At 37.3% G+C, this 27,202-nt stretch overlaps 2 protein-coding genes across 5 annotated transcripts in view; one reads left to right on the plus strand and one right to left on the minus strand.

Moving 5' to 3' along the window:
- The window catches only part of SMC4 (structural maintenance of chromosomes 4), a 47,135-nt gene extending 45,879 nt beyond the window's left edge, over positions 1-1,256 (minus strand). Inside the window, exon 1 of one of the 2 annotated variants that reach the window (XM_045503101.1) lies at positions 785-1,256. The gene's annotated coding sequence lies outside the window, so the exon portion shown is untranslated. Of the gene's footprint in view, positions 1-116; positions 627-784 lie in introns of those variants that run through there. The other variant, XM_045503102.1, reaches the window with a different exon arrangement.
- A 13-nt stretch (positions 1,257-1,269) lies between these two features.
- The window catches only part of IFT80 (intraflagellar transport 80), a 141,653-nt gene continuing 115,720 nt past the window's right edge, over positions 1,270-27,202 (plus strand). Inside the window, exons 1-3 of one of the 3 annotated variants that reach the window (XM_045503105.1) lie at positions 1,270-1,389; positions 16,747-16,829; positions 19,293-19,514. In XM_045503105.1, the coding sequence (XP_045359061.1) occupies positions 16,793-16,829; positions 19,293-19,514 (259 nt within the window). In that variant the 5' untranslated portion in view covers positions 1,270-1,389; positions 16,747-16,792. The remainder of the gene's footprint in view (positions 1,390-16,746; positions 16,830-19,292; positions 19,515-27,202) is intronic. The other 2 variants (XM_045503104.1, XM_045503106.1) reach the window with 2 other exon arrangements.

Genomic DNA, 27,202 nt, shown 5'->3' on the forward strand with positions numbered 1-27,202 from the left:
GAATATTTTCCTTTGATTTCCTAACGAAATAATTCCCATAAGCCGGCATTTACTGACATTCCCACGCTCTCGGGCTAGGGAAGCAAGCGCACAGACTTCGCTGAGAGTTCTATTACCTTCAGGTTTGAGGGACCATCAACTCTTCCTAAGGTACCTAAGACTAACGGGCGACTCGCCGCCCACTTTCCCCGCCATTTAGCTCTTGGCGCCGTTGACGGCCCGAGGGCTTCCAAGTCTCCTCGCCACCGTCCGACCCGGAAAGGCGGCCGGAGACTGGGGTGGACCACTCTCGACTTCTAAATCAGACACAGGCAGCGCCTGCTCCAGTTCAATCGTCTTGGGGTGGTGGGGTTTGTCTCTCCGGGGCCCGCTGCGGAGTCTCGTTGGACAATAAACTACAAAAGGTCACCAGTAAGGGCTCAGACCCGATGATTAGTCCCCTGAGAGAAGAGAGGTCAGGGGGCCGGGGCACGGGAGACGCCCTTTCCCCGAGAGACCAGCATTTCTGAGAGGAGATCCGCAAGGCTTAGAGTCCGCGTAGTCCCGCACCCCTGCCGACAGACGCTTAAGTAGTTCAGGGAAGTGGCGCCCGCGCAAAGCGCGCGGGAGTCCCGACTGCCGGGAGGCGGCCGAGGGGGGAGGGGTGACAGCGAGAGAAATCTCCCGGCGGCAGCCTCAGCCCAGACTTCGGCTGCTCCAGCTCAAGGCCTCTACTTTCCAGGCGCCCGCAGACGGGGCAGGAAGTAAGAGTGTGACAACCTGATCAGGAAAAGAAGTACTTTACCCGCGGGGCAGCCCAGGCAGATCAAAGCTGGAAACCGTTGTACAGCACCCCCGCTCCTACCGGTGTTTCGGCTCCGGGTCCTTCACTCGAAAATGGCGCCTAAAATACAAACTCGAACGGAAATTCGTTACAAATGCGCGCAGTGCTTTCTGGGAATCACTAATTTGAAAAAAATGCGGCGACTACCACCGCCATCTTCTGGTCGCATACACGCCTGCGTGAATCCTTGGCGGGACCCTGGCGGCCGGAGACGTTTCTAAGTGAAAACGCGGAGCGAAACAGTTTTGCCTGAGGCCTACGGCAACAGTACTCTTATAAAAATATTAAAAAAAAAAAAAAAAAAAAACACCTCGAACTGTAGAGGTTTGAACAAGAGGGAAAAAAATGTAGGGCTCCACCCCCTAGGTGGAGGGGGGGCTCAGTCATCCCCTAACGTCCCTTAAAGAGAGAGCGGGCTTGGGTGACCCGCGGCGCGGTAGTATCGCGAGAAGAAGGAGTGTGCGTAGCTCTTAGAAATCACTATGGTGACAGGGAGGTTGGCAGGCTTCTTGGTAACTGGTCCCAGCTCTGTGGGAATAATCGCCACTGCTTTCCTGCAACTTAAGGTAAATCTCTTTACCTCTGGACTTAGTGAGGAAAGGGTTTGGAAATTGTGGCCATCAGTGGATCCCACCATACCTGTTTTAATAGTGCATGCGGCATAGGGCATCAGTTATTTTCCGTCTCCCGGGAAGCAGTGGGGCTCTGGACGTAGCTTTTGGGATCCGAAGCAGGAAGCCCAGAGTTTGGAGGGAGTAGAGGGACAAGAAGAACAGAAAACCTGGATTGGCGAATAATAGTACAGTCTACGTGTGAATAGCAAAGTAATTTCGAATTTATTGGTGTTAGGTCATTAGTGTCACTAGTGAAAGGAGATTTCGGGCTTTTAAAATCATTTGAAAGATTTCGAAATGGAAGAAATGATTTGTCGGTGTCATCTGATTGTCTTTATGAGAAAATTATCAGTGGGCAAATATTTCTCAAGCAACTTGAATGCGTTACACTGTACAAGGTATAATAAGGATTATTAAGCAAATATTCCTGTTCCTAGAGAATTTAGTTTTGTTAGTCAATTTTTAACCTGGAGTCTGTAGTCCTGGTGGTAAGGTGGTTGAGATTCAGTGGAGTTCCTGACACTCCCACGGTCCCCCGCTAAGTTGTATGCGGAATTCCGTGTGTTTGTGCATTTTTCTGGGGAGTTAGTTTTCCCAGCTCTTTGATCAGATTCACAAATCCTAATCCCCTGTTATGTTAACCACTGGTTGATTTGACTATCTCCTATAAGTATTTATTCAGCGACGCTTATGTAGTTGACATTGAGAACTGGGAGCCGTTTTACCCCCCTTAACCTTTGCATATCTAGGGCTGACATACTGAATCACTGATAAGTCTGCTTTATGAATGAATTTGCATTAACATTCTAAGTAAGTATTGTTAAGTCTGACCCCAGGAGCATTATGTCAGGTTCAGTGATTCTCAAGAGGGGTGTAGAGGACACTCCCTGCCAACTGTAAGAATTTGGTGAGGTTCATAGAGACTGGTGTGGTTTGCAGGAGCATTGACTCCATACTATACTATTCCTTTAAAATTGATAAAAATAATTATTGTTTTCATATGACAAAGTATGGACAATAAAACTCAATGAAAAAAAATTTGACTGTTGGTTATATCAAGAAAATGTAGTGATTCTCTTTGAAAGTTTCTGGAATCATTTGGATTTTTGAAGTTTGTAAAATACTACAAAACCTGAGTTGGAGAGATCAACCATGATAAAAAGCAAAAACTAGACCAAACTGAGTGGTGTATAAGGGTCACAGATCACAATGTAGTAGAAAGATGTAACATAACAAAATCCCAAATCCCATCATTTTTTTTAACCATATGCTTGGATAATTTACAAAATTTATCAATTTTTCTGAGACTATTTATCATGAAATCAGGATATAATGCCTACCTCATAGGACTATTTATAATTTTCTCTAACACATATGCTGTAAGCATTTGATATTACTGTGTTTACAACACTGACCTTATTAGGGCATGTGCTAAGGATGAATAATGGGATGTCAAGTTAAAAGATCAGCTTATGAAGGGTCTTGACAGCCAGATCTTGGATGGTAGATATGATATAGAGGAAACACCTATTAGAAAAATTTTGAGCGAAGGAATGACTTGATAAAAAAGAAAAAAAAAATAACAGCAGTTATATGGGATGTGTTAAGACAGGAAAAAGATGTAGATCAGGCATAGCTTTATTATGTGGAAGGTGAAAAGTGCTTACAGAGTAGAATGGAAAAAATCCAGGCACATTTAGGAGGAAAAATATACAGCTTTTCTAGTTTTTAATGGTTAAGAGTCTAAACACTTAAAGTCAGTCAGATACTATTCTTTGTTGGTGAATTCCTGAATTAGTGATGAGGGGATAGAAAGAAAAATAAGTTAGAGATAGTTCTTGGTTTTACTGTCTTTGATGATTGCTCTAAGTAACAGTAGGTCTTAATGACAGATGAGAAAGAAATGTTATTTCAATAAATCAAGTTACCTATGGCTTTAGATTTAGTCGAACCTAACCATGCCCGCTCAGAACAAGTTTTTTTTTTTTTAATTCTTTTATGTTTATTTATTTTTGAGAGAGAGACAGAGTGTGAGTGGGGGAGGAGCAGAGAGAGAGGGAGACACAAAATCTGAAGCAGGCTCCAGACTCTGAGCTGTCAGCACAGAGCCCAATGCAGGGCCTGAACCCACAAACCGTGAAATCATGACCTGAGCCAGAGTCGCATGCTTAACTGACTGAGCCACCCAGGCGCCCCAGAACAAGTATTTTTAAAACATGTTTAAGCCAGATTGTATGATGTAGCAAAGACATAGCAAACAGCTACAGAGTAGACTTAAATCTAAAGTGAAAGTAGGCCACTTAGAACAGGTGAAGAAGTGATTTGGGAAGAGATTAGAGTCAAGAAAAAAGACTTGATTGATCCCTTCCAATACTTTGGATACTTCTCATGAAATTAACAGTTTAATTATAAAAAGAAGCTGGTCAGATTGGGATGACTAATTTACAGTCATTTGGGAAAGTAAAGCAAGTCTCATCTTTCTGATCCAAAATCATCTACTAACAACCATTATGTGTAATTTCAGGCAGTCTGAGAACAGAACCCTCACTTTTTACATTAAAAAAAAATTTTTTTTTCAACGTTTATTTATTTTTGGGACAGAGAGAGACAGAGCATGAACGGGGGAGGGGCAGAGAGAGAGGGAGACACAGAATCGGAAACAGGCTCCAGGCTCTGAGCCATCAGCCCAGAGCCTGACGCGGGGCTCGAACTCACGGACCGCGAGATCGTGACCTGGCTGAAGTCGGACGCTTAACGACTGCGCCACCCAGGCGCCCCTCACTTTTTACATTTTAAAAGTGAAACTGTACCACATAGGAAGAAATAAGAATAAATTCAAAGAGAACAATCGGAATTAGAATTCAAATCCACATTTGCAATTCCTTAAGTGCACAGTTAAGTTTTGTCATCATAATAATGTTTTTTGGGGTTCCTGGGTGGCTCAGTTGGTTAGGTGCCCCCTCTTGATTTTGGCTCAGGTCATGATCCCAGGGTCAGGGGATTGAGCCCTGCTTAAGATTCTCTTTCTCCCTCTCCTTGTGCCCTTCCCCCACGCACACTCTCCCTCTCCCTCTTTCTCTTTCACTCCCCAAAAAAAGCAAAATGTTTTTTGTCTGTCTTCTAATGTGGTTTCAACATTCATAAAGTCTGATATTAGATTTGTGGATAAACCTTTAAAAATATTAATCAAGTTTTAGTTAATTATAAATATTTGGATTAATTAGATATTAATTAATAAATAAAAATGAATAAATAAACATGGGTTTATGTAAGTAATGAATAAATACTTAGAGAATTTGTTCAAGATTAATAAATTGATTGGGCCTGACCAGCTCAGTCAGTGGAACGTGTGACTCTTGACCTCAGGGTCAAGGTTCAGCCCCAAGTTGGGTGTAGAGATTACTTAAAAATAAAATCTTTAAAAAGGAAAGGTTAATAAATTGACTATAGAACAGCATAGATAATGGTGTATATTCATCTTGATAATATAATGTTATACATTTACATATTATACATTTTATATATGACACATATGCATATGTATAATACGTGTGTGTGTATATATATGTATATACATGCACTTCGTTTATTAGTACATGAATGTTATTGAAATTCTCACCTATCTTAACACAAAAAAAAGGAAGTGAGGAAGTGGAATGGTTTTCTGGGGAAAGACTGTTTTGAAAAATGAGTTTGCTTTTATTCATATAGGTTGGAATTAGGAAAGATATATCCAGTGGGCAGCAGAGAAAGAGAATATAGGTTAGGGAAGAAAATAGGATGAGATGGTAGTATGTGAATGGTTGAAATATAAAAATAGATTAGTTTTTTTTTTTTTTTAATTTTTTTTTTTTCAACGTTTATTTATTTTTGGGACAGAGAGAGACAGAGTATGAACGGGGGAGGGGCAGAGAGACAGGGAGACACAGAATCGGAAACAGGCTCCAGGCTCCGAGCCATCAGCCCAGAGCCTGACGCGGGGCTCGAACTCACGGACCGCGAGATCGTGACCTGGCTGAAGTCGGACGCTTAACCGACTGCGCCACCCAGGCGCCCCAAAAATAGATTAGTTTTTAAGGTTGTAAATAAAGAGAGAATAGCACCAGAAACTGTCACTTCTTAGAATCTAGAAAGAAATGATTATGGTAATGTCTCAGGATTCTAGATTATAGGTAACAAGAAAACCTAATCTAAATTGTCTTGAGAAAAAATAAATTGGCTTCCATAATCGAAAAATCAGGTGAGTGTCACTGAATTTAGTGTTCAAATAAAGACACAGGATTTCTTTGCTCTGCTTTGCATTCCGTTGTCTTGGCATTACTTTCATATAGTGGTCTCTGGCACCTACAGGCCCTTCCCTTGGTGTGGTAAGATGGCTATGGTAACTCCAGCCTCAAATCTTCTAAAATTAAAGACCAGGGGTAAGGAGAGTTTTTCTTCCCCATCATTTATTTGAATAAAAGTCCTGGGCCACCTGTGAAACAGTCTCTGTGCAAAGGGAATGGAATGTTCTAATTGGCTTTAGTCTCTCTCATGCTGGCTTCACTGAAGCCACATGGGCTAAAAGTGGGGTAGTGGAGAAAAATTCTTTGTAGCTAGGAAAAGAGTGAATATATGTAGAGTGACAAAAACCAATCTTCACTATGAATAGCTAATAATTATTTAGTTCTTACTATGTTCCAGGCACTTTACTGGATATTTTATATACATTTAATCATAACCAACCTGTGAAGTAGGTATTGTTAGCCCTATTTTATATAAGGAAGAAAACAGAATACAGTATCTGGAAGATCAGTAGGTAAAAGTTTCAGTAAGAGGGTCAAATACAGTAGAGACTTTAAAGAGAATGAGAATGGTGATCCTATGAAAAAAAATTATTAGTTTTTTTTTTCAAATGCAGAAATGCGTAAAGAAAACTGGGCCATCATCCAATCAGATAATCCTATGCTAAATATATAAGTGTATAGACATATAAAATACTATGAACATGGTAAAAACTTTAAACAGTACAGAAACATAAAATGATCATTAAAAGCCTCCCTTCTCATCCCAATGTCACTACCCTCACAGAGGTTCCTTTGTCTTGCTTCTCTTCCTAGAAAAATGTTTTAAAATACACGAGCTTAAACATATATCCCTTTTTATTTATACAAAAAAAAAGTGTGTGTTATATAATACTGCTAACTTTGCTTTTGTCATTAAACATTATAGACATCTTTCTGTATCAATACATACAGATTCAATACACATAGATTCATTTCATTTTTTAAATAGTTACACAGCACTTTAGCATATTGCTGACTGCGGTTCTTTTATGCTAGGTGATGAATTAAAAGGATGAACGAAAGATGACTACTTATTCCAGATTTGAGAATCACATGGTTTATAGGCTAGAATTTATCAGGTCACCCTGCAAAAGGATTATAAATATAGCAAACAAGAATAATAAAAGTCTGGTTGGCAAGAGCTAGGTATAATCATAGCTAGAATTGCAGGGAAATGTAAGTACCACAGCATACACATATACTTTAGCAAATGCATACAGAAATTGGAGTGGGATGGGGTTGGAGGTCTTCAGTAATTGAACTCTATGGCCTTTCACAAGCCTGCTTCCTTTGCTTGTTATGACTTTGAATCTGTCCCTGGAAATGATGAGCCTGCTTCTCTCTTCCCTGCCAGGCAAGAAATCTTAGCTCTAGTCTGCAAGTGATTTTTTTTTTAAAGTATTTATTTTGAGAGAGAGAGAGAGAGAGAGCGCGAGCAGTGGAGGGGCAGAGAGAGAAGGAGAGAGAGAATCCCGCAAGCTCCTCACTGTCAGTGCAGAGCTGGATGCCAGACTGGATCTCACCAGCTGTGAGATCATGACCTGAGCTGAAATCAAGAGTTGAAAGCTTCACTGACTTGGCCACCCAGGCGCCCCAAGTCTGCAAGTATTTTTATGGTGGGACAAACCTGAGTAAAAGATCTGCCTCTCTCTCCCTCCTTGCTTTCCTGGGAAAGAGTCACAGGAGTCTGATCAGAGCTATCAATTTAGAAAACTGTTCATAAAAATTGCGCTTTTAAAAATAGGGACTTGGGTAGTCAAAAATAGGGACTTGGGTATTAGTTTTAATATCAATACCCAAGGGTTAGCCAGTATGCAAATGACCCAAACAGAACTTGGTATGATCTAGCTCTTGTGCTTTATCTATTCTTCACATTCCTGTTCACTACTGAGGCTTGTCTATTTCTTATCTATAAGTTGATAAATTATGCCTTCCCTCTTTCCTGCCTAAAATTTTTCTCATTTTGTTAGTGATTCTACCTCTTAGTTTTAATTCTTAAATCTAATTCTTTTTTTCCATTTTTTGTAAACCATTTAACCATTTTTAAGTGTATAGTTCAGTGGCATTAAGTACATTTATATTATTATACTACTATCACTTCCATCTATCCACAGAACTCTTCTCATCTTGCAGAACTGAAACTCTGTACCCATTAAATAATAACTTCTCATTCTTCTTCTGCCCTGCCCCCAACCCCTGGCAACTACCACTCTACTTTCTGTCCCTATGAATTTGACTACTCTAGGTACTTCGTGTAAGTGAAACATATATTATCTGTTCTTTTGTGACTGGATTATTTCAATTAGCACAATGTTAAGTCTAATTCTTAACATTAATTCTTAGTTCTAGTTTCTTGGTTCTAACCCTGTTTCACGTTATAAGTACATATATCCACAACATGAGTGTGTGATTTGTCGTAAACATTTAAATTTCATTTTTGATAGAACTATACAGAGTTCTGTAATAAACAGGCTTATGTAGTTGCATAGATATCTTGGTGTACATTTGTATGTATATGATAAATTCCTGTGACTAGGAATTATTCCCGAGGTAAATTCCTTATATGATACTTCCATTGAATCAGTAGCTTCTAACCCAAAATAAAGCACAGATGTGTCAGATTGGCGGAGTCTGGGCTACTTGCCTGTGTCCTAGCTGTAAGGAAGGCTAGAGAGGTAATAATTTTTTTTTTTATAATGGGGAAAAGACTCATAGCAGTCAAAGGTTTTGGAGTGGAGAGCAAAAGAATGAATGACAATTAGCACTAATTTACCTGCCCTTCAGTAATGTGTGGGAGTATTTGTTTCTCCATACACCAGCCCTGGATTCTGGGTATTTTGCACTTGACCACTCTGATAACAGAAATATGGTATCTAGTTGTTTTAGTTTTCATTTCTTTAATTATAACTGAGACTTGTTTCATGTTTTTGATTGCCTGCTGATGGTCTGTATATATATTTCTGTGAACTGTTCATTTATGTGTTTATCAGTGTCCATGATCAAATGACTTCATGGGGGACCATGCTGTCTTAGTTATCCTCTACTTCTGTTGTATTGCCAATCTTTCTCTCTCCACTGGTACTTCCTCCTTTGCTCCCAAACATACTGAGGTCTATCCTAGTTTAAAAGGCCTTTATAGCTACTATTCTGTTTCTTCCTTTAGCCTCTACACTTAAATATCATTATATGTACACTCATATACCTTTAACTTCTACACTTATGAGCTATGCCTGCTGATTCCATTTTATTGTATGCAAGGATGGTTTTAGTTGCAGAGGATATAGGAATGAACTAAATACAAAAATTCTTACACTTAAGGAGCTTACATTTTAGAAGGGGAAATGGTAAGTAAAATGCATAATATGGCAAATGGCCTTAAATAGGGTATACAGAGAAGGCTTTACTGAGGTGACTTTGGGGGAAAGATGTAAATGAGGGTAGAGGAGTAAACCACACAGCTATGGGGGAGGGGCAGGGATTTCAGACAAAGAATACAAGTACAAAGGTCCCAAGGCAGGAGCATGCTTAGTATGTTAGAAGAAAAACAGAGGTTCATGTGGTTGGAGCAATTTGAGTGAAAAGAGTGAGGAAACAGGTGAGGTCAGAGAAATAATGGGTATATTAGGGCTCTCCAGAGAAAGAAGAGTTGATGTTGTAGTCTTGAGTCCAAAGGCTGGAAACTCAGACAAACGTTCTGTGTTGCAGTCTGGAGGCAGAATTCCTTCTTTAGCAAACTATGGTCTTTGCTCATAAGGCCTTCAACTGATTAGATGGAGCCCACTCACAGTATGCAGGGTAATCTGCTTTACTGTAAGTTGACTGATGTAACTGTTAACCACTTCTAAAAAATACATTTACAGCAACATTTAGACTAGCATTTGCCCAAATAGCTGGGCACCATTGTGTAGCCAGGTTGACACATAAAATTAACCATTAGAGGAATTAGATTAATAAAAGCATTGAACACCATTGTAAGAACTTTGTTTTAACTCTGAGTAAGATAGGAAGCCATTAGAGTATTTTCAGCAGAGAAATGCCGTGATCTATTTTAAAGCAGTCACTTTGGCTGCCATGGTGAGTACAGATCATGAGGGGTTAGAGGCCAACTAGGAGGTTATTATAATTTAGGTTAACAAATGGTAGCACCTTGAACTGGAGTCATAGCATTGGGAGTGGTGAAAATCAGATATTCTGAAGACAAAGTGTAAAAGTTTTCATTTTTAAAAATTGGATTTGGATGTAAGAGTCAGTGGTAATTCTAAAGTTTTTGGCCTGTGCAAATGGAAGAAAGGAATTACCATTTACTGAGATGGGTAAGGCTGTGGAAGGACTGAAGTTGGAGGAAAGATCAGGAGTTTTATTTGGATCCCAAGTTTGAGATGTCTGTTAGACATTCAGATAAGTTGTCAAATAATCAGTTAGATATAAAAGTCAGGTTCAGTGGAGAGGTCTGAACTGGAGATAAGAAATTGTAAGTTGTCACTATGTAGTCAATATATTTGACTTTATAGTAAGCCATGAAACTAGGTGATATCACCATGGTGATGAGTGTAGTTATAGAGGAGGTACAGAGACTGAGCCCACAGTTTAAGGTTGGGAAAATTAGGAGAAAAGGCTGGTGACATTTATTTACTCTATAATTCTGCAATTCCTTTCCTTCCCTAAACTGCCCATGGAAGTAGATCCTAACAGATTGAAAAGGAATCCCACAGAGTTCCATGTGCTCTTAGGAAGGTTGCTTCTTCCTCCCTTACAAAATGCTGCATCAAACTACAAACTACCTACGAGGCCAGTTCCAGAAAGAAGGCAACCATTTAAATTGCCTATCCACCTTCCCTTGAAAGACCATTGGAACTATTCCAGCATACCTTACATCCGTGTATACATCAGTCTCCACATTTATGACTCTTAATTCCCTGTGTTAGTTCATTATTAGGTTTAGCCATTGATGATGGTAACTTACACGTGATAAAACTTTATTCTCTATCTGTGAATAGGTGATACAAGGCTGATATGACTCTCCACAAGGTCAAGAATCTTGGTTCCTTCTATCTTGTTGCTGCTTTGTGATACATAGCCTTGATAACATGGCTTGAGAGTATTACTCTTTTTATTTTTTTAATGTCTTTATTTTTGATGGGTGCCTGGGTGGGCTCAGTTGGTTAAGCATTGGGTTCTTGGTTTCGGCTCAGGTTGTGATCTCGTGGCTCATGAGATGAGCCATGTGTGGGGCTCCATGCTGACAGTGTGGCGCCTGCTTGGGATTCTCTCTCCCTCTCTCTCTCTGCTCCTCCCCTCTTCTCGCTCTCTCTCTCAAAATAAACTATTGTTTATTTATTTATTTTGAGAGAGAGAGAGAGCACACATGAGGACAGGGTAGGGGCAGAAAGAGAGGGAGACAGAAGGTTCAAAGCAGGCTCTGCGCTGACAGCAGAGAGCCTGATGCAGGGCTCAAACCCACAAACCGTGAGATCATGACCTGCGGTGAAGTCAGACGCTCAACTAACTGAGCCACCCAGGTGCCCCAGGAGTATTACTTTTATTTTCCAATTTTTTTTAAAAAAAATGTTTTTTTAATGTTTATTTATTTTTGAGAGAGAGAGAAAGAGAGATAGAGAGAGTAGGGGAGGGGCAGAGAGAGATGAAGATACAGAATCCCAAGCAGGCTCCAGGCTCTGAGCTGTCAGCCCAGAGTCAGATGCGGGGCTTGAACTCACGAGCTGCAAGATCACAACCTGAGCTGAAGTCGGACACTTAACCAACTGAGCCACCCATGCACCCCTTATTTTCCAAGTTTTTATTTGTCAGTTATATTGTGATTTATAAAACTTTTATAAGAGTTAATAAAATGGCTTCCTTAAGTAACTCATTTACTTTTCATATTGCTGCTGTGGTTAACCACAACTGTTGGGCATTGTTATCTAACCCCCCAGAGTGTAAATCCCAGATTGGGACACTAAGTTGATGATGCTGTAGTATCTCCATGTGGGTTTCAGAATTGTTAATGCCCTATGTGGCCACACTAGTTTTGAGGGCACTTAGGAAACATAGTTTTACTCTAGGTAGCAAGGTGTACAGCAAAAATTCAGATTCTACTACCACAGAAGCAGGGATGAGTGAATATTGGAGGGGCAGCTGGCCATTTCTACCATTTCCCACCATCTGTCCCAAACTCTTAGTGCCTTCCCATCTAAAACTCGACCTTTTTGAACTCACGGTGTGTCATTGGCCAAATCTGCATCCTCAACTTTTACTCTGAATGATTGCTTTACCTTGTTAGTCTAACCTAAATCTGGTTAAATCTAAGGAAATCTCCTTAAATCTAAGGAAACTGCTTTCCCCCTGGCCTCATCAAGTGGAGACTGTTTTGCCTCCCAGAATCCTATATGTCAAAGGGCCTTGTTCTTCACTGATGTATCTGGACAGTTGAGTCTCTTTCTCTTCCTCTTTAAAATTCCCTAGTCCCTTTAAAAGGAGTCCTACCAGATTAAACCATTCTTTATCCTGTCTTTTTGTAGTCAGCTGTAGGTGTCTTTTCTATTTTTCCTCATTCAATGAATATTTTAGCACCTGGCTAGCTGTCTTTATCCCCCACCACTATTATTATCATTATTCTCAGTGATTTAACATCCACAAATAAATCCATTCCTTTCCCTGGCCTCTTGGTTCCTTGATCTCATACACCCACTTTGACAGTCTTAACCTACCTTATCATTACCAATATCTACATTCTCTCCCCAAATCTGTTTTAAGCATCCCATTGTCTATGTATCTCCACTTATTTTTCTCTGTTTTACTTCCTCTAGAATCTTTTTTTTTAAATGTTTATTTATCTTGAGCGGGGAAGGGGCTGAGAGAAAGGGGAGAGAGAGAATCCCAAGCAGGCTGTGTGCTGTCAGCATAGAGCCTGATGTGGGGCTCTATCTCATGAACCATGAGGTCATGGCCTGAGCTGAAGTCAAGATTCTGGCACTTAACTGACTGAGCCACCCAGGCGCCCCACTTCCTCTTGAATCTCAATGTTGACAATTCTTCAGACTTTCGTAGGACTTCTAGACCATTGAAGCTACCACATTTTTATGTTCTAAGTCTTATCTTACACCATGGTTTTGAATATGATCTTTGTGCTGATAACCCACAAACTAATATCTCATTGAGATCTCTAGCTCTGACCTCTCCCTTGAGTCCAAACTTGGATATCCATTTTCTCCTTGAATTCTCCATTTGGATGTATAATGGACACCTTGAACTTAACAAATTCAAGACAGAATTTTTGATATCCTCCTTCCAACCTGTTTCTCACTCCATCTTCCTCATCTCAGTAAATGGCAACTGCATTCTACCTGTTGAAACCTTAGAGTCATTATTTGGCTCTTCTTTCTCTTAAACCCAATACATCAACAAATTCTGTGGAATCGTCTTTCAAAATATTTTCAGAATGTGCCCACTTCATACCATTTGTGCCATTACTACCCTCCTCATTCAAGCCACTTTGATTTCTCTTGTGGATTAGTGAAATCTTAACTGGCCTCTCTGCTTTCAGTCTTGCTCATCCTTGATCTTTTTTTTTTCATACCATCCATATTGCCACTTTAACAATGTAAGTCAGATCATATCACTTCTTTGCTCATAACCCTCTACTGGCTTCTCCATTCATTCAGAAGAAAAACCAAAGCTTTTATCGTGGTTTTCCAAGCCCTTTCATGATCTGTGTGTCCCTCCTCTTCGTTCCCAATTTCCTGCCACTCCCTTCACTCACTTGTGTCTTAGCCATACTGACTAATACTGGCTGTTGTGATCTGACTTAACCTTAAAAGCATTATGGCTGCTGTACTTAGAAGAATTTGAAGTGGTAAGTGTAGGAGCAGGAAGATTAGTTCTGGGTTTACTGCAGTAATGGATGTAGAAGATGATGATGACTTTGGACTATGATGGAGGCACAGAGAAGTGACCAGATTTGGAGTATATTTTGGTAGCTGGACTATCAGGGTTTGCTGGGCATATTTTTTCCTCTTAAGCCCCATGAATGTTGACCCATACTGGACCAAAAGCAATTTATCAATGATCAATGATTTTTAGTAGCAAAGGCATAGTTGTTCCCATCTGCTTCCCATATAAAGTTGCAAAATAAATCAAGTTAGCTATCCTCTAGAGATTTTCTTACAATTATCTCCCCTACCCCAGCCACTCCCTCTCCCCAAATACTATTGACTGGTCAGATCCTTGGTGACCAGAAAAAAAAGCCTCAGTGCAGTCCTCAGACAGCTTTGCACTTCCCCAAATTGGCTATGCTCGAATACTACTTTTCCATTATTCCTCTCTCCAGTCTCACATCACAATGCACATATCATGCAGATGATCTCAGCAGATGATCTCAGCTAAATAGGATGTATGGGGAAAATCTGTCTGAGCAAGGGAGAATCTTCCCAGTGTTAGAATGCCACCCTCTGATTCCTTGGCACCACGTTTCTGAATGGTTGCAGATACCTTTCTTGTAAACACCATACTGCCTTTACTATTTATATGGGATTATAATAACTTTGGTAAGGAATTATTCTTAATTGTTATGAATTTCAGCAATTTGAGGTATTTTGATGTAGGATACATCATATCTTTGCTAAAGATCTTTTAAGTGTCTGAGTGTAATTATATATTCAGATTGTATATATATTTTCTTATCTATTGTGTTGTCATTTCCAGAAGCAACTATTTCTCTGCCTTTATTCTTTTAAAATCCTTATAAGCTTGGTGAATTTGAATTATTGTGAAAAAGCAACATTTCGTAAATGTTTTTGCTCGTTTCCCCTGTAATTAGAGAAGTTCTGATGAAAGGGAGGAAGGAGTTTTGAGAAAAGTACAAAAGGTGCTCCTAAGGACCAAAAAGTAAACTTGGAAGGAATGCCTAGGAGAAAGTGTGTTCTTGCTCTGGCTACTATACACAGATGCATACTTCTGAAGACAGAAATCTCCCTAGGTGAACTAGCAGGAAGAGAAAGGTTTCTGACCCCAATAGCATATTGGTTGACCATAAAACTTCAGATTTTTTTCTGTGGTTTTTTTTTTTTAACAGTCCCTATTGCTACTCTCACCCCGACCTAGTCTAACAAATTTATGAGCAGAGTAAGTGAAAAAGGTGCTCTGAAATACAGCTGTATTTACTACCTTGCTGATCTAAAAGTCTTCTTGGATTTGGGAGAATGAGAAATTATCTAAGGGAGGCCTACTGAATACTTAATCTATACTCAGCACCTCCTTTAATGTACTTAGCAGTAATTTTCTACTTGGTGAAGGGTGTTTTTTTTTTTCCTTTAAATACACTTTCATTTTTTTCTTTTTAGGTTAGTGATATTACTCAGAATTCTGTCGCTATAAATTAGACTCAGACAATTTAGCATTTTCTTAGTTTATACCTTTTGTTTAGTTTTTTTTTTTTAATTCCAGTATAGTTAACATACAGTGTTATATTAGTTTCAGGTGTACAGTATAGTGACTCAACAATTCTATACATTGTACTCAGTGCTCTTCATGGTAAGTGCACTCTTTAATCCCCATCACCTTTTTTACCCATCACCCCTCCCACCTCCCCTCTCATAATCATCAGTTTGTTCTTTATAGTTAAGAGTCTGTTTATTGGTTTCTCTCCCTCTCTCTTTCTCATTTTTTCCCCTTTGTTTTATTTCCCACGTTCCACATATGAGTAAGATCATATAGTATTTGTCTTCCTCTGACCAACTTGTTTTGCTTAGCATTATACTTTCAAGACCCATCCATGTTGCTGCAAATAGCAAGATTTCATTCTTTTATGACTGAATAGTGTTCCTTTATATATACATATATGTCTCACTTCTTTTTTATCCTTTCACCTATCAATGGACACTTGGGCTCCCAACATAATTTAGCTATTATAAATAATGGTGCAATAAGCATAGGAGTACATATATCCTTTCAAATTAGTGTTTTTGTGTTTTTTGGGTAAATACCCAGTAGTGTGATTACTGGATTATAGGGTAATTCTTTTTTTAATTTTTTGAGGAAGCTCCATTTGATTTATATTGTTTGATGACATGGTTATTTGGGGGAGTATTACTCTTCTTTTTCCATATTTTTATTTGGCAATTATATTGTGGTTTTTATGTAACTTTTATAAGAGATTTATTACCTCTTCCTTAAATAACTCACTTATTTTTCACATTGCCACCATGGCAACCATAACTATTGGGCAGCGTATCTACCTCCAGTAGAATGTACACCTCAGATTGCGGTGCCTGGGTGGCTAAGTTGGTTAAGCTTCTGACTCTTGATTTCAGCTCAGGTCATGATCTCGTGGTTTGTGAATTCGAGCCCCATGTTGGGCTCTGCACTGCCAGTGAGAAGCCTGCCTGGGATTCTGTCTCTCCCTCTCTCTCTGCACCTCCCCTACTCGTGCTCATGCATGCAGGCGTGCGTGTGCATTCTCTCTCTCTCTCTCTCAAAATAAGTAAATAAACTAAAAAAAAAAAAAAGAATGTACACTCAGATTAGACCACTAGGTTGTTGATGTCATAATATTTCCATGTGGGGTCCAGAATTAAGGCCATTAAAATTAAGGCCTTGATCCCTTGATCTGACCTTGGAAACTTATTCTAATGTATAAACCATTCAATAGGACCAATATTGATCTGCCATTAAGGGGTTTCCAGTTTACAGAGTCCTTTGATTTGGCCCCAGGACAGCATTTGGAAATTATTTACCTGGTCAGATTTAGTATGTTCAGGCAGGTTGTAGAGGACCTCTGGAGTCCAACCCAAGGCTTCCAGTCACTCCTTGGCAGGATTAGCACACTGATTAGTTTCTTCCTCTTTCCGTGTATTTGATGCCAACGGTATTAAAGGTGTTTCAGTGTCCTTGGAGTGCTAAGATGTTTTGTTTGCTTTTATTTTTTTGTGTACATGTGTTTGTTTTTAATGCAGATTTTATATTTTCCCTTTAACTTTTATTTTTACAGTGAATACAATCAAGTGGCATTTTAAAATTCTGCTGAAAGTGGAGACATGAGACTGAAGATATCTCTTTTAAAAGAACCAAAACATATCCTTTTGATACTTACAAACCTTATTGTGATCATCTTACTAGAGTATTGTTAAAAGTTTTTTTTTCTATTTTATATTCTGAAGAGTGGATTTTTAAAAATTCTTTTTAATGGCAATTTAGCTACATTGTTTTTGAAATATTTGAGATCATGTTTTACAGGTAATTTTCCAAAGCAAACTATTTGCTCTAAATCTTACTTTCAAATTCTTATTGACATTTTTCTTACCCTACTTAAGTACTAAGCTTAAGTACATAAAACACAGTTTTTGTTTAGTCTAGTAGGATCTTGAAGAGCAGCTTTTTTAAAAACCAAATAATTTCTTTGCTGGTGTGATCTCGTATGTTTTCATTGAGCTCTGCTCTGTTTCTTCATACTCATGATAAAATGGAGGATAAGCTGGGGAAATCTGAGCAGTCAGACCTTTATTATTTCATGTGGGAAGGTAGCAATTATAAATATTTTCTCAAATGCATGACCCTATATTTTGTTAGTAAGAATACCTAAAAATGTGTCAAGAAAATATGACAGGCCTCTCTACCTTCATTCTTAGTTATTTGTATCAGTGCTTCTATAAGAATCATCTGTAGACTTTATTGCAGGTCTGTGAAGGGACACGTACAGAAATTAGAAAGTAAGAGGTAAGAAATTTTTGTAGCAATTTAACATTGTCACAACACCTAAATATAAGATCATTTTTCTAATAATTCATTTATGTTTTATCTTACAAAATGTTTTACAATATATTTGAAATAGAGAAAAATGTGGTCCTTCATCAGAGATAGCAAAGGACTGTTTGGACATTTGATCAAACTTTAAAAATTTATATTATCTTATTTTACCTTTAGAGTGAAGATATAATTCCCTTTGTTTTTCCTTAAATCATGTTTACTGTCTTTTCAAAATGTGCCTTCAGGAGTTTATGCTTTATACAATTTTACAGATTTTTGACTGTGTCCATTGTTCGCTTTTACCTTTTCAAGTTGAAGAATGATGACAGTTTCTAAACTTTCTGAATCTGTTAGTCCCCTCATTTCTCCCATAGTCTTGAAGATACATCACACATGTCTGACATGTACTCACATCACTTTATATAAGGGTAAACTTAATGTTTTTTTGTTTTGGAATGGGTGTGTTGTGTGTGTGTGTGTGTGTGTGTGTGTGTGTGTGTGTGTGTGTATGTGCTCACACACACACACATATGTGTATTTTCTTCCTTTCTTGGTTTTACCTGACATTGTTTAGGCTATAGCAGTTGTATTGGAATGCTTTTTTCAGTAATGATCTAGTGATATTCAGGTCCTTTTATTTAGATTATATTTTGAGTTCTGAATATTACAATGCCACATTATTACCTATTTGTACAAACTGTTAAACTCTTCATATAATTTCTCTTTTACCTTTTTGGTTATTTTCTTAATCTATCATTTTGAAGTATTAAAAAATCTTAGAATGTTCCAGAATAATTATAGCACATTGTCTTTTTTTTTCCATTGGAGTTTATTGATTGCTCAGATAAGCCAATAAAAACCAGTAGTGAGAAGCTATGGAAGTAAAAGGATTATACAATAACAAGAGAAAAAACAACCCAACTAGGAATGATCTGGTAATACAGAAACCCAGATATAAGGAAGAGAAAGGTCCCTCGTAAATGATGAGCCAAAATGCCTTCCCTAGATACACAGTTCTGCCAGGGTAAGCAGCTTGTTCTGATGGAGGAAGAGAGGGCTAAACTTGAACACCTCAATTTGTAGAAATCCTTGTGATAAATCAGAGACTGAACAAATGGGTTAAATAAGGTGGGAATTTTAGGGTTCATATCTATCTAGTGCTATGCACCATGTAGGTGCAGTAAATTATAATTGAATTATTTCCTGAATTTAATGTAAAAAAATTTGGTAAGATTTTAGTTTTGGCAGTTAGGCTGTAGGTTTTTTGCTAGGTAAATTGTTATTATAATGTGTAAGTTAAGCAGGTATTTTACTGTTAGATTTCAGTCTTCAACCCTTGATTTTTTAAAACTTATCAAAATAATACATTTATTCTAATAAATGATACAGATATATGTAAATTTAAAAATTATAGTTCCCTTTTCTTCTCATCTATCCCCCAACTGTTTAGTGTATATCCTTTCATACCTTTTGATCTGTTAGATGTCTTTGTGTATCATTTGGCCTTATTTATGGAATATTTCATACCACAATTTAAAATTTTTCATGTCACCAGATCTTTCTTTTTTTCCTCTTTTGGCATGCGGATTTCTTGCTTTCCATTCTTCTTACAACTGTTGTGGTAGATACTTATTTTCCTTTTTATGGAGAAAATATGAAAGTCATGAAATGAAAATATATATAGAACCTTGAAACATTTGACCTTATTTTTTCTTATACTCTGCATCTGTGAATTATTTTATTAAGATTTAAGGCTTTTGTGTGTTTTATGTCTCCTTAACATGTTGACACATCAAGAATTAGTCAGCTGTGTGGGCTGGACTACTGCTGAAGAACTGTATTCATGTAGTGATGACCACCAGATAGTGAAGTGGAACTTGTTAACAAGTGAAACAAGTCAGATAGTAAAGCTTCCTGATGATATTTACCCAATAGATCTTCACTGGTTTCCAAAAAGTTTAGGCATAAAGAAGCAAACTCAAGCAGAAAGCTTTGTCCTTACAAGTTCTGATGGTAAGTTTTTGATAAATGTTATATGCTCATTTTTGTATTTAAAAGACATAATATCTTAGTATGACTTATGCTTTTAGTTGTTTTACAAAGCTGATATTTGTAGATCTGCATACCTTCATTTACACATTTAATCCATATTCTGTGAAGTCATTTGGTTTGTGTATAGGCTATAAAACTATTGTCATGAAAGGAAGTGAATTAAACTGGCATATCCTGGGATTTGATCTGAGCTTTCTTTTGCCTTTACTTTTTCTGTGATCTCACAGAAAATAATTGTTAAACTATTATAAGTTTTGGTTCCTAATTTCTTCAAGTTTAACTTTATAACATAACCACACTAAAAAAACATGGGCACAATGCAACATTTAGTAAGCTATTAAATATTGTCTTTATTTTCTAGTACATGTTAATTTCTACTTAACAGAGTTGGAGATTTATTTAATTTGACTGTAGCTTTATTACTGGTGAGTAAAAAGCATGACTTTTCTACTTTTTGAGGGAATGTTTTTATTTTCATAGAAACAACTTGAACTGTTTTTGTCTGTATTACACTTTACCTACTATGTCAGTTAAAAATACATTCATCAAAAGTAATGGAAACTTATGTGGCTAACTTATGCACAGATAGAGTTTTTTGGTTCATCTAACTCCAGGGGTTGATCCTCAAGCACAGCTGCATTAGGCCCCTGTTCTTACCATCTCTTGGATGAGCTCTCCCCACAAGGTGAGCATGATGGCAGCCAGCAGCCCAAGGCTCATCCTAGAAAAGAAATGTCAGCAGAGAGCGTGCTGCTTCCTCATTTTCTCTTGCAGGCAAGTGCAAACTTGGGTCATGTGCCCATGAAAGAATCACTTTAGTCAAGGGAATGGGATACTGGTTGACTGAATACAACAGGCCCCAGGCCACCATGGAAAGGGAAAGAGAAAGAGAAGAGGGCTTTTGTAACGAGGACAGGAAGGCATGTAATGACAAACGATCACATCAGATTCCACTTCTTTTACAGACACAACTTATGATAGTTTTTTTTAACCTTATGTTTTCTGAATGTTGATTAAATGAGATATTGTGTGAAAGTAATTGGCACTTAGAAGATTAATTCTGAACCACAGCTAGAATTTGGCTTACCTCAGATGATAAAATGAAGGGTTGACTTTTTAAAAAAAACTTTTAATTTTGATATAATTTCACATTTACAGAAAGGTTGTAAGAATTATACACATAACTCCTGCATATCTTTATCCAAATTCATTTATTGTTAACATTTTGTCCCATATACTTTATCATTGGCTCTCTCCCTCTCTTCTCCCCCACCCCCTATGACACTACACACAAACAAACACACACATGTCTTTTTCCTAAGTATTTAAGGTTATTTTATAGACATGCCCTTTTAACCATAAATACTTCAGTGCATTTCCCAAGAATGAGGATTTCCTGTTATATAACCACAATACAGTGATCAAAATCAGGAAATTTAACATTGATGTTAAATTGAATATATAGTTCATATTCAAATTTTAATAATTGTCCTAATAAAATCTTTTATAGAAATTTGTTTTCTTTTCTGGTACAGAGTAACACATTGCTTTTGTCATATTTCTCGAACCTCCTTTAATCTAGAGCCTCCTCAGTCTTTTTTTATGATCTTGACAGTTTTGAAGAATACAGGCTTGTTATTTTTGCAGTGTCCCTCAGTTTATGTTTGTCTGATATTTCCTCATAATTAGATTCAGTTTACATATTTTTTAGCAGCAATAATTAGGGTATCAGATTGAGAGATTTGTGATGCTGGTTTGACCCAGCATTATTATTGGTGATGTTAACTTTGATTACTTTGAAAGGTTGTATTCACTAAATCAAGCCACTGTAAAGTTACCGTTTTTCTGTTTTAATAAATAACTTGCGAGAGGATACTTTCAGACTGCATAAAAGTGTTCTCTTCCTCCTTAAACTTCCTCCCACTATTTAAGCATCTATTGATGATATTTGGCTGAATCATTTATTACTAAGATGGTTGCCAAAAGGTGATTCTTTTAAAACTTCATAATTCCTTCCATATTGATTAGTTGGTATTCTGCTGCAAGAAGAGCCTCCCCTCTCTCACCTGTGTTTGTTTACTTATGTCAGATTAGACTCATAATCTTATTTATTTCTTGAGTCTCCTGTTGCTATCATTTTTTAAATTTTAATGTGAAAATTGTCCCAGATTTGGCCAGTGGAGACCCATCAGGCCAGCTCCAATGAATTTTGGGGGGGGGGGGGGTGTGTGGTAATGTTTCCTCATTATTTTTTGAGCACTTCTTTGCTGGTACAAAATGTTTCGGGCTCATCTTGTACTTTCTCAATCCCAGTCCCCAAACTATCCTTTTCTCCAAGGACGCCTGTTCTTTTCTTGGTGCTTATTGGTATTTAAAAACCAAGGTGAGAGTGCTAGCAAATATTTCAATGGGGTGTGTTTGCTTCAAGGGCCTCTCAGAGAGCTAAGAAATAGGAATATAAATGTATATTAAAAAATGTACATATCTGGGGTGCCTGGGTGCTCAATCAGTTGAGTATCTCTTGCTTCAGCTCAGGTTTCCTAGGGTTCCCAGCTCAGGTTTCTCAGGGTTGTGGTATTGAGCCCTGCATAGGGTTCCGCACTGAGCATGGAGCCTGCTTAACATTCTCTCTCTCTCTCTCTCTCTCTCTCTCTCCCTCCCTCCCTCCCTCCCTCCTTCCCTCTGCTCCTTTCCCCTCACTGACATGTGCACTCTTTCGCTCTAAAACAAGACAAGACAAAATAAAACAAAAATCCATACGTATCTATAGCTATTGATTTCTTTCTCCTGTGCTTCTTCCCTTCTTTTTCCTCTTTCCTCTCTTTGTTTTCTTTCCTTCCCTTTCCTCTATTCCTTCTTTCCTTCCTTCCTTTCTATACTAAAAATCATAAGTTCATTCTGATGCCACCAATTCAACACCACAGGGTTAATTCTAGTCTTTCTTTTTTCTATCCTTGGAAACAGTGAAGGAGGCTGGCTCCTGTTATTCTCAATATATTTACTCACTTGCTCAATTCTACAATACACAGTAGATTGTTTCAGAATGGCTAATCTATACTACTGCAGAAAACTAGAGTTTAATATTTGTTTACTTTCATTTTTATCTTTATACTGAGTATATAGAGTTAAAGTCCTGTGTTCAAAAGTTACTTGCATTTTCCCTTTGTTTAACTGTTGGTATGTTATTCATTTAGAATATAGTTAAATGTATTATTTGTGTTTGTTTTCCATTTGAAGTTTCCTTTCTCCCCCATCTTTGTTGATCTGATTATTTTTTGGATATGTAAAACATTAATATGCATCATTCCAAAAAGACAAAACTATATTTAAGAAATATACTCAACAATAAATTACCTAAAAAAAAAAAAAAAGAAATATACTCAGAACAATGTCACTACTCCTCCTCACCCTATCCTATACATCCTGTTTCTGTTTACTCCTTGTAGATAAACAATTTCTTTAGTTCTGGTTTATCCTTCATCCTTCCTGTTTGTCTTCTGGCAAAAGTAAACAGATAGTTCATATTTTCTCCTTTCACCTTTTGTATTACCCAGAAGGTAGCATACCATATATTTTCTTTGCATTTTCCCTTTTTTTTTTTTAACTCAATAGTATATTAGGATTGACTTTTATCTGGTGAATATGGACAGTAAGTATACTTAGTCTTGATAATTTCTGTTGTCTGAGTGTTTCTCTGAATTTAGATTACTTAATTACACTCAAAGAATAGTTGCTTGGATCTCTATTTCAAATTGGCTTTAATGCTCAACGTCGCTCCTCATCAGGGAAATACAAATCAAAACCACACTCAGATATCACCACACGCCGGTCAGAGTGGCCAAAATGAACAAATCAGGAGACTATAGATGCTGGTGAGGATGTGGAGTAATGGGAACCCTCTTGCACTGTTGGTGGGAATGCAAATTGGTGCAGCCACTCTGGAAAACAGTGTGGAGGTTCCTCAAAAAATTAAAAATAGACCTACCCTATGACCCAGCAATAGCACTGCTAGGAATTTACCCAAGGGATACAGGAGTACTGATGCATAGGGGCACTTGTACCCCAATGTTTATAGCAGCACTCTCAACAATAGTCAAATTGTGGAAAGAGGCTAAATGTCCATCAACTGATGAATGGATAAAGAAATTGTGGTTTATATACACAATGGAGTACTATGTGGCAATGAGAAAGAATGAAATACGGCCCTTTGTAGCAATATGGATGGAACTGGAGAGTGTGATGCTAAGTGAAATAAGCCATACAGAGAAAGACAGATAACCATATGTTTTCACTCTTATGTGGATCCTGAGAAACTTAACAGAAACCCATGGGGGAGGGGAAGGAAAAAAAAAAAAGAGGTTAGAGTGGGAGAGAGCCAAAGCATAAGAGACTCTTAAAAACTGAGAACAAACTGAGGGTTGATGGGGGGTGGGAGGGAGGGGAGGGTGGGTGATGGGTATTGAGGAGGGCACATTTTGGGATAAGCACTGGGTGTTGTATGGAAACCAATTTGACAATAAATTTCATATATTGAAAAAAATTTTTTTTAAAAATAAAAAAATCAAATTGGCTTTAGATAGAACACTTTATGATAGGGAAAAAAATTAAAAATGTAATTGAAAAGATAAATTTGCAAAATTTATTTAAATATATAAATATAACTATATTATGACTTATGAGAAACTAACATTTCATTTTTTTAAGGTTTACTGTATAAAAAAAAACAAGTAACAAAACATGCCACAACTAGATGTGGGAAGAAAAGAGAACCAAAGCAGAGTAGCTGAGTATTTTCTTCTAAGCTAGGATGAGGAATATTTGGGATCTTATGAAAGAGAGGGAAAAGTATGGTAGATCAAAGAAAAGAAATAGAAGGATAAGATAGAAAGGATCATCCATAAATGAAAAAGAAATGTTCAAAAAAGAATAATGTAGATGCCAATGGGAGGTGGTCAAGGGGTTTTCTGCCAGATAAACACTTGAGGTCATTTTATATATCAGTGCTATATTCTTCGTTATATGATACTTAAAAAAATATTATTCTGGTTAAAAAACCATATAACGTGAGATGTACCCTGTTAACAAATTTTTAAATATACAGTGTGGTGTTGTTAACTATAAGCACAATACTGTACAGCAGATCTCTAGGACTTTTTCATTTTGTATGATGTTAACCCAGTTCTTAAAAAAATTCTTTTTTTCAAAATTTAATTTCTTGCTCAGGAGATTCTCTTTTCTAGTTGCCACCAACTTTCTCCCCCAATGTTGGCAGAGAAGGTAGTGTTTTTGAGTTTGCTCTTCACTCTTTCAGTGTTCCCTCCCCCTCAGCCTCTCTCTCTTCTTTGTAGTGGTAACATTCCAAAAGAGATCCCTGAAATTCGCCAGCAGGTCCTGAAATACAGAAGGCAGACTTTTGCCAAGCATTTTATCTTACCAGTAATTCTCTCCCAACATTACTACTTCTTTTTGAATATTTCATGCAGCTGTATACTACTTTTTAGAAGATCTATTTCTATAACAATGTGTTAAAAGATTTACATTTAAAAATAATTGAATTATGTAAAATAGATTTGGGGAGCTGCCATGTAAAGGAATTCTGGTATAAAATCTTTTGTAAAGCTGTTAAACACTTCTTAAATTATATTTACAGAAAGATAATTTTTTTCTTATTTTTAAAATATTTTAAAAGTTTTTAATTAATTTATTTTGAGAGGGAGGGAGAGAGAGAGAGAGAGCGAATGAGAGCGAGCATGAGCGGGGGAGGGGCAGAGAGAGGGAGGGAGAGAACACCAAGCAGGTTCTGCACTGTGAGTGCAGAGCCTGATGTGGGACTTGAACTCACGAACTGTGAGATCATGACCTGAGCAGAAATAGAGAAGTCAGATGTTTAACCAACTGAGCCACTCAGACCCCCCAACAAAAGATGATTTTTTAATACATTGTATTAGATATCTTGAAGTAATTCCCATATTTTTTTACTAGTTAATTTGTCCATTTAAAAATCCCACTTGAAAAAGAATTTGTGTGTTCATTTCTTTTTATCATAAGTTGGTGGTTGGTTACAGATCTCTGTGGCTTTTTGCAACTGTCTGCCAAATCATTTCTTCTATTAAGCAGTCTGCAAAAGTGCTCATGTGTCCTTTTTCCTAACACCCTATTCCAAGCTCTCTCATGTTTCCATGGACATTTCCTAAGGCATTTCTAACTTTAAGAAATGTGTTTTATATAATTTTAATGTTTCCTCTATTCTTTTTCTCTTTTATAACATTTTCTTCTTTTTAAAAAGTTTATTTTTTATTTAATGAACAAAGGTTAATTTTATACCTCAGGATATAAATATCCAAGTTTGTTATCCAAATCCATTTTTTGTTCAATAAATCAGTAAATGAATCATATTGATTATACTCTCTTCTCAACCCTACCCCTAGCAAATAATTGGGAATAAATTGATCTCTAGTTTGGTCTTGCATTTTAAAAAGATTATAGAAAAGTTAGAGAGCAGAACCAAAATAGTTAAATGGATAATCAGGAGTTTAAAAATACAGTATTTAATATGTGGGTGCATCTGGCTGGCCCAATGAGTAGAGCTTGTCACTCTTGATCTCAGGGTCCTGGGTTCAAGCCCCATGTTGGGCATGGAGCCTACTTAAACATTTTTTTTAAATTAAAAAAAGTAAAAATATTTTATATATGTAATTTTATATTTATGCTTTATTCTGGGTATGCTATTCAAGCAATTTGTAACCAGACAAAATATTAAGGCCAAAGGTTTATTGAGCGCCAAATCTATGCAAAGAGCTGACCCTAGTTGTCCCAGTGTACGTCTTCTGTAAGGTCATAGGAAGCAAGAATAATTTTTAGCACTTGTCAGAAAGTCCGTATTAGGTATTTTAGGATAAGAAATATCAATGAGCGTACCTGGATGGTTCAGTTGGTTAAGCATCTGACTCTTGATATTGGTTCAGGTCTGCTTGGGATTCTCTCTCTCCCTCTCTCTCTCTCTCTCTCTCTCTCTGCCCCTCCTTTCCCCTCTCTCAAAATAAATAAATAAATAAATAAATAAATAAATAAATAAATACACTTTAAAAATATCAACGATCTAAATACATAAAATTTTTCAAATATGGAGTGGATTGAAAGGAAATTTCTGGATCCTTCATTTCTGGTTTAAGAGTTATTTGGTTAATCTCTTTGGTGATGGATTCATTCATTATATGCAACAGTTGTTTAGTATGTGGATATTCTGTGCTAGGCAGTAAGCTAACTTTTAGTGAGAACAGACCTGGGTAAAGTAAACAATGGCCACAGAAGTAGCTTTCCACTTTGTCATCTTTACAGTTTTCCTCTTTTGAGGCTTTCCCCCCTTGCATATTCTCTGTAAAGCAATGCATTAAAAAGTAAATCCCATATAATTTTGAGTTAGTTCATGAAGAGAATAATGACAGTTGAATTCAAAGTATTTTTATTACATTGAAAAATGTATAGGGAAAAGTAGATGCTGCTAGTGGGTAGTTAGATGAAGGAAAACGGTAGCTTATTGTTAAGGTCCTAGAAAATGAATGATGAGAAAAGAAAGCTATCGGATGGAATGACAAAAAAAAGATGCCAGTCTTTTTTTTTTTTTAAGTTAGGAGATGGTTACTGAATTA

This window comes from Leopardus geoffroyi, chromosome C2 (assembly GCF_018350155.1).
Source record: "Leopardus geoffroyi isolate Oge1 chromosome C2, O.geoffroyi_Oge1_pat1.0, whole genome shotgun sequence".
NCBI classification, from domain to species: domain Eukaryota; kingdom Metazoa; phylum Chordata; class Mammalia; order Carnivora; family Felidae; genus Leopardus; species Leopardus geoffroyi.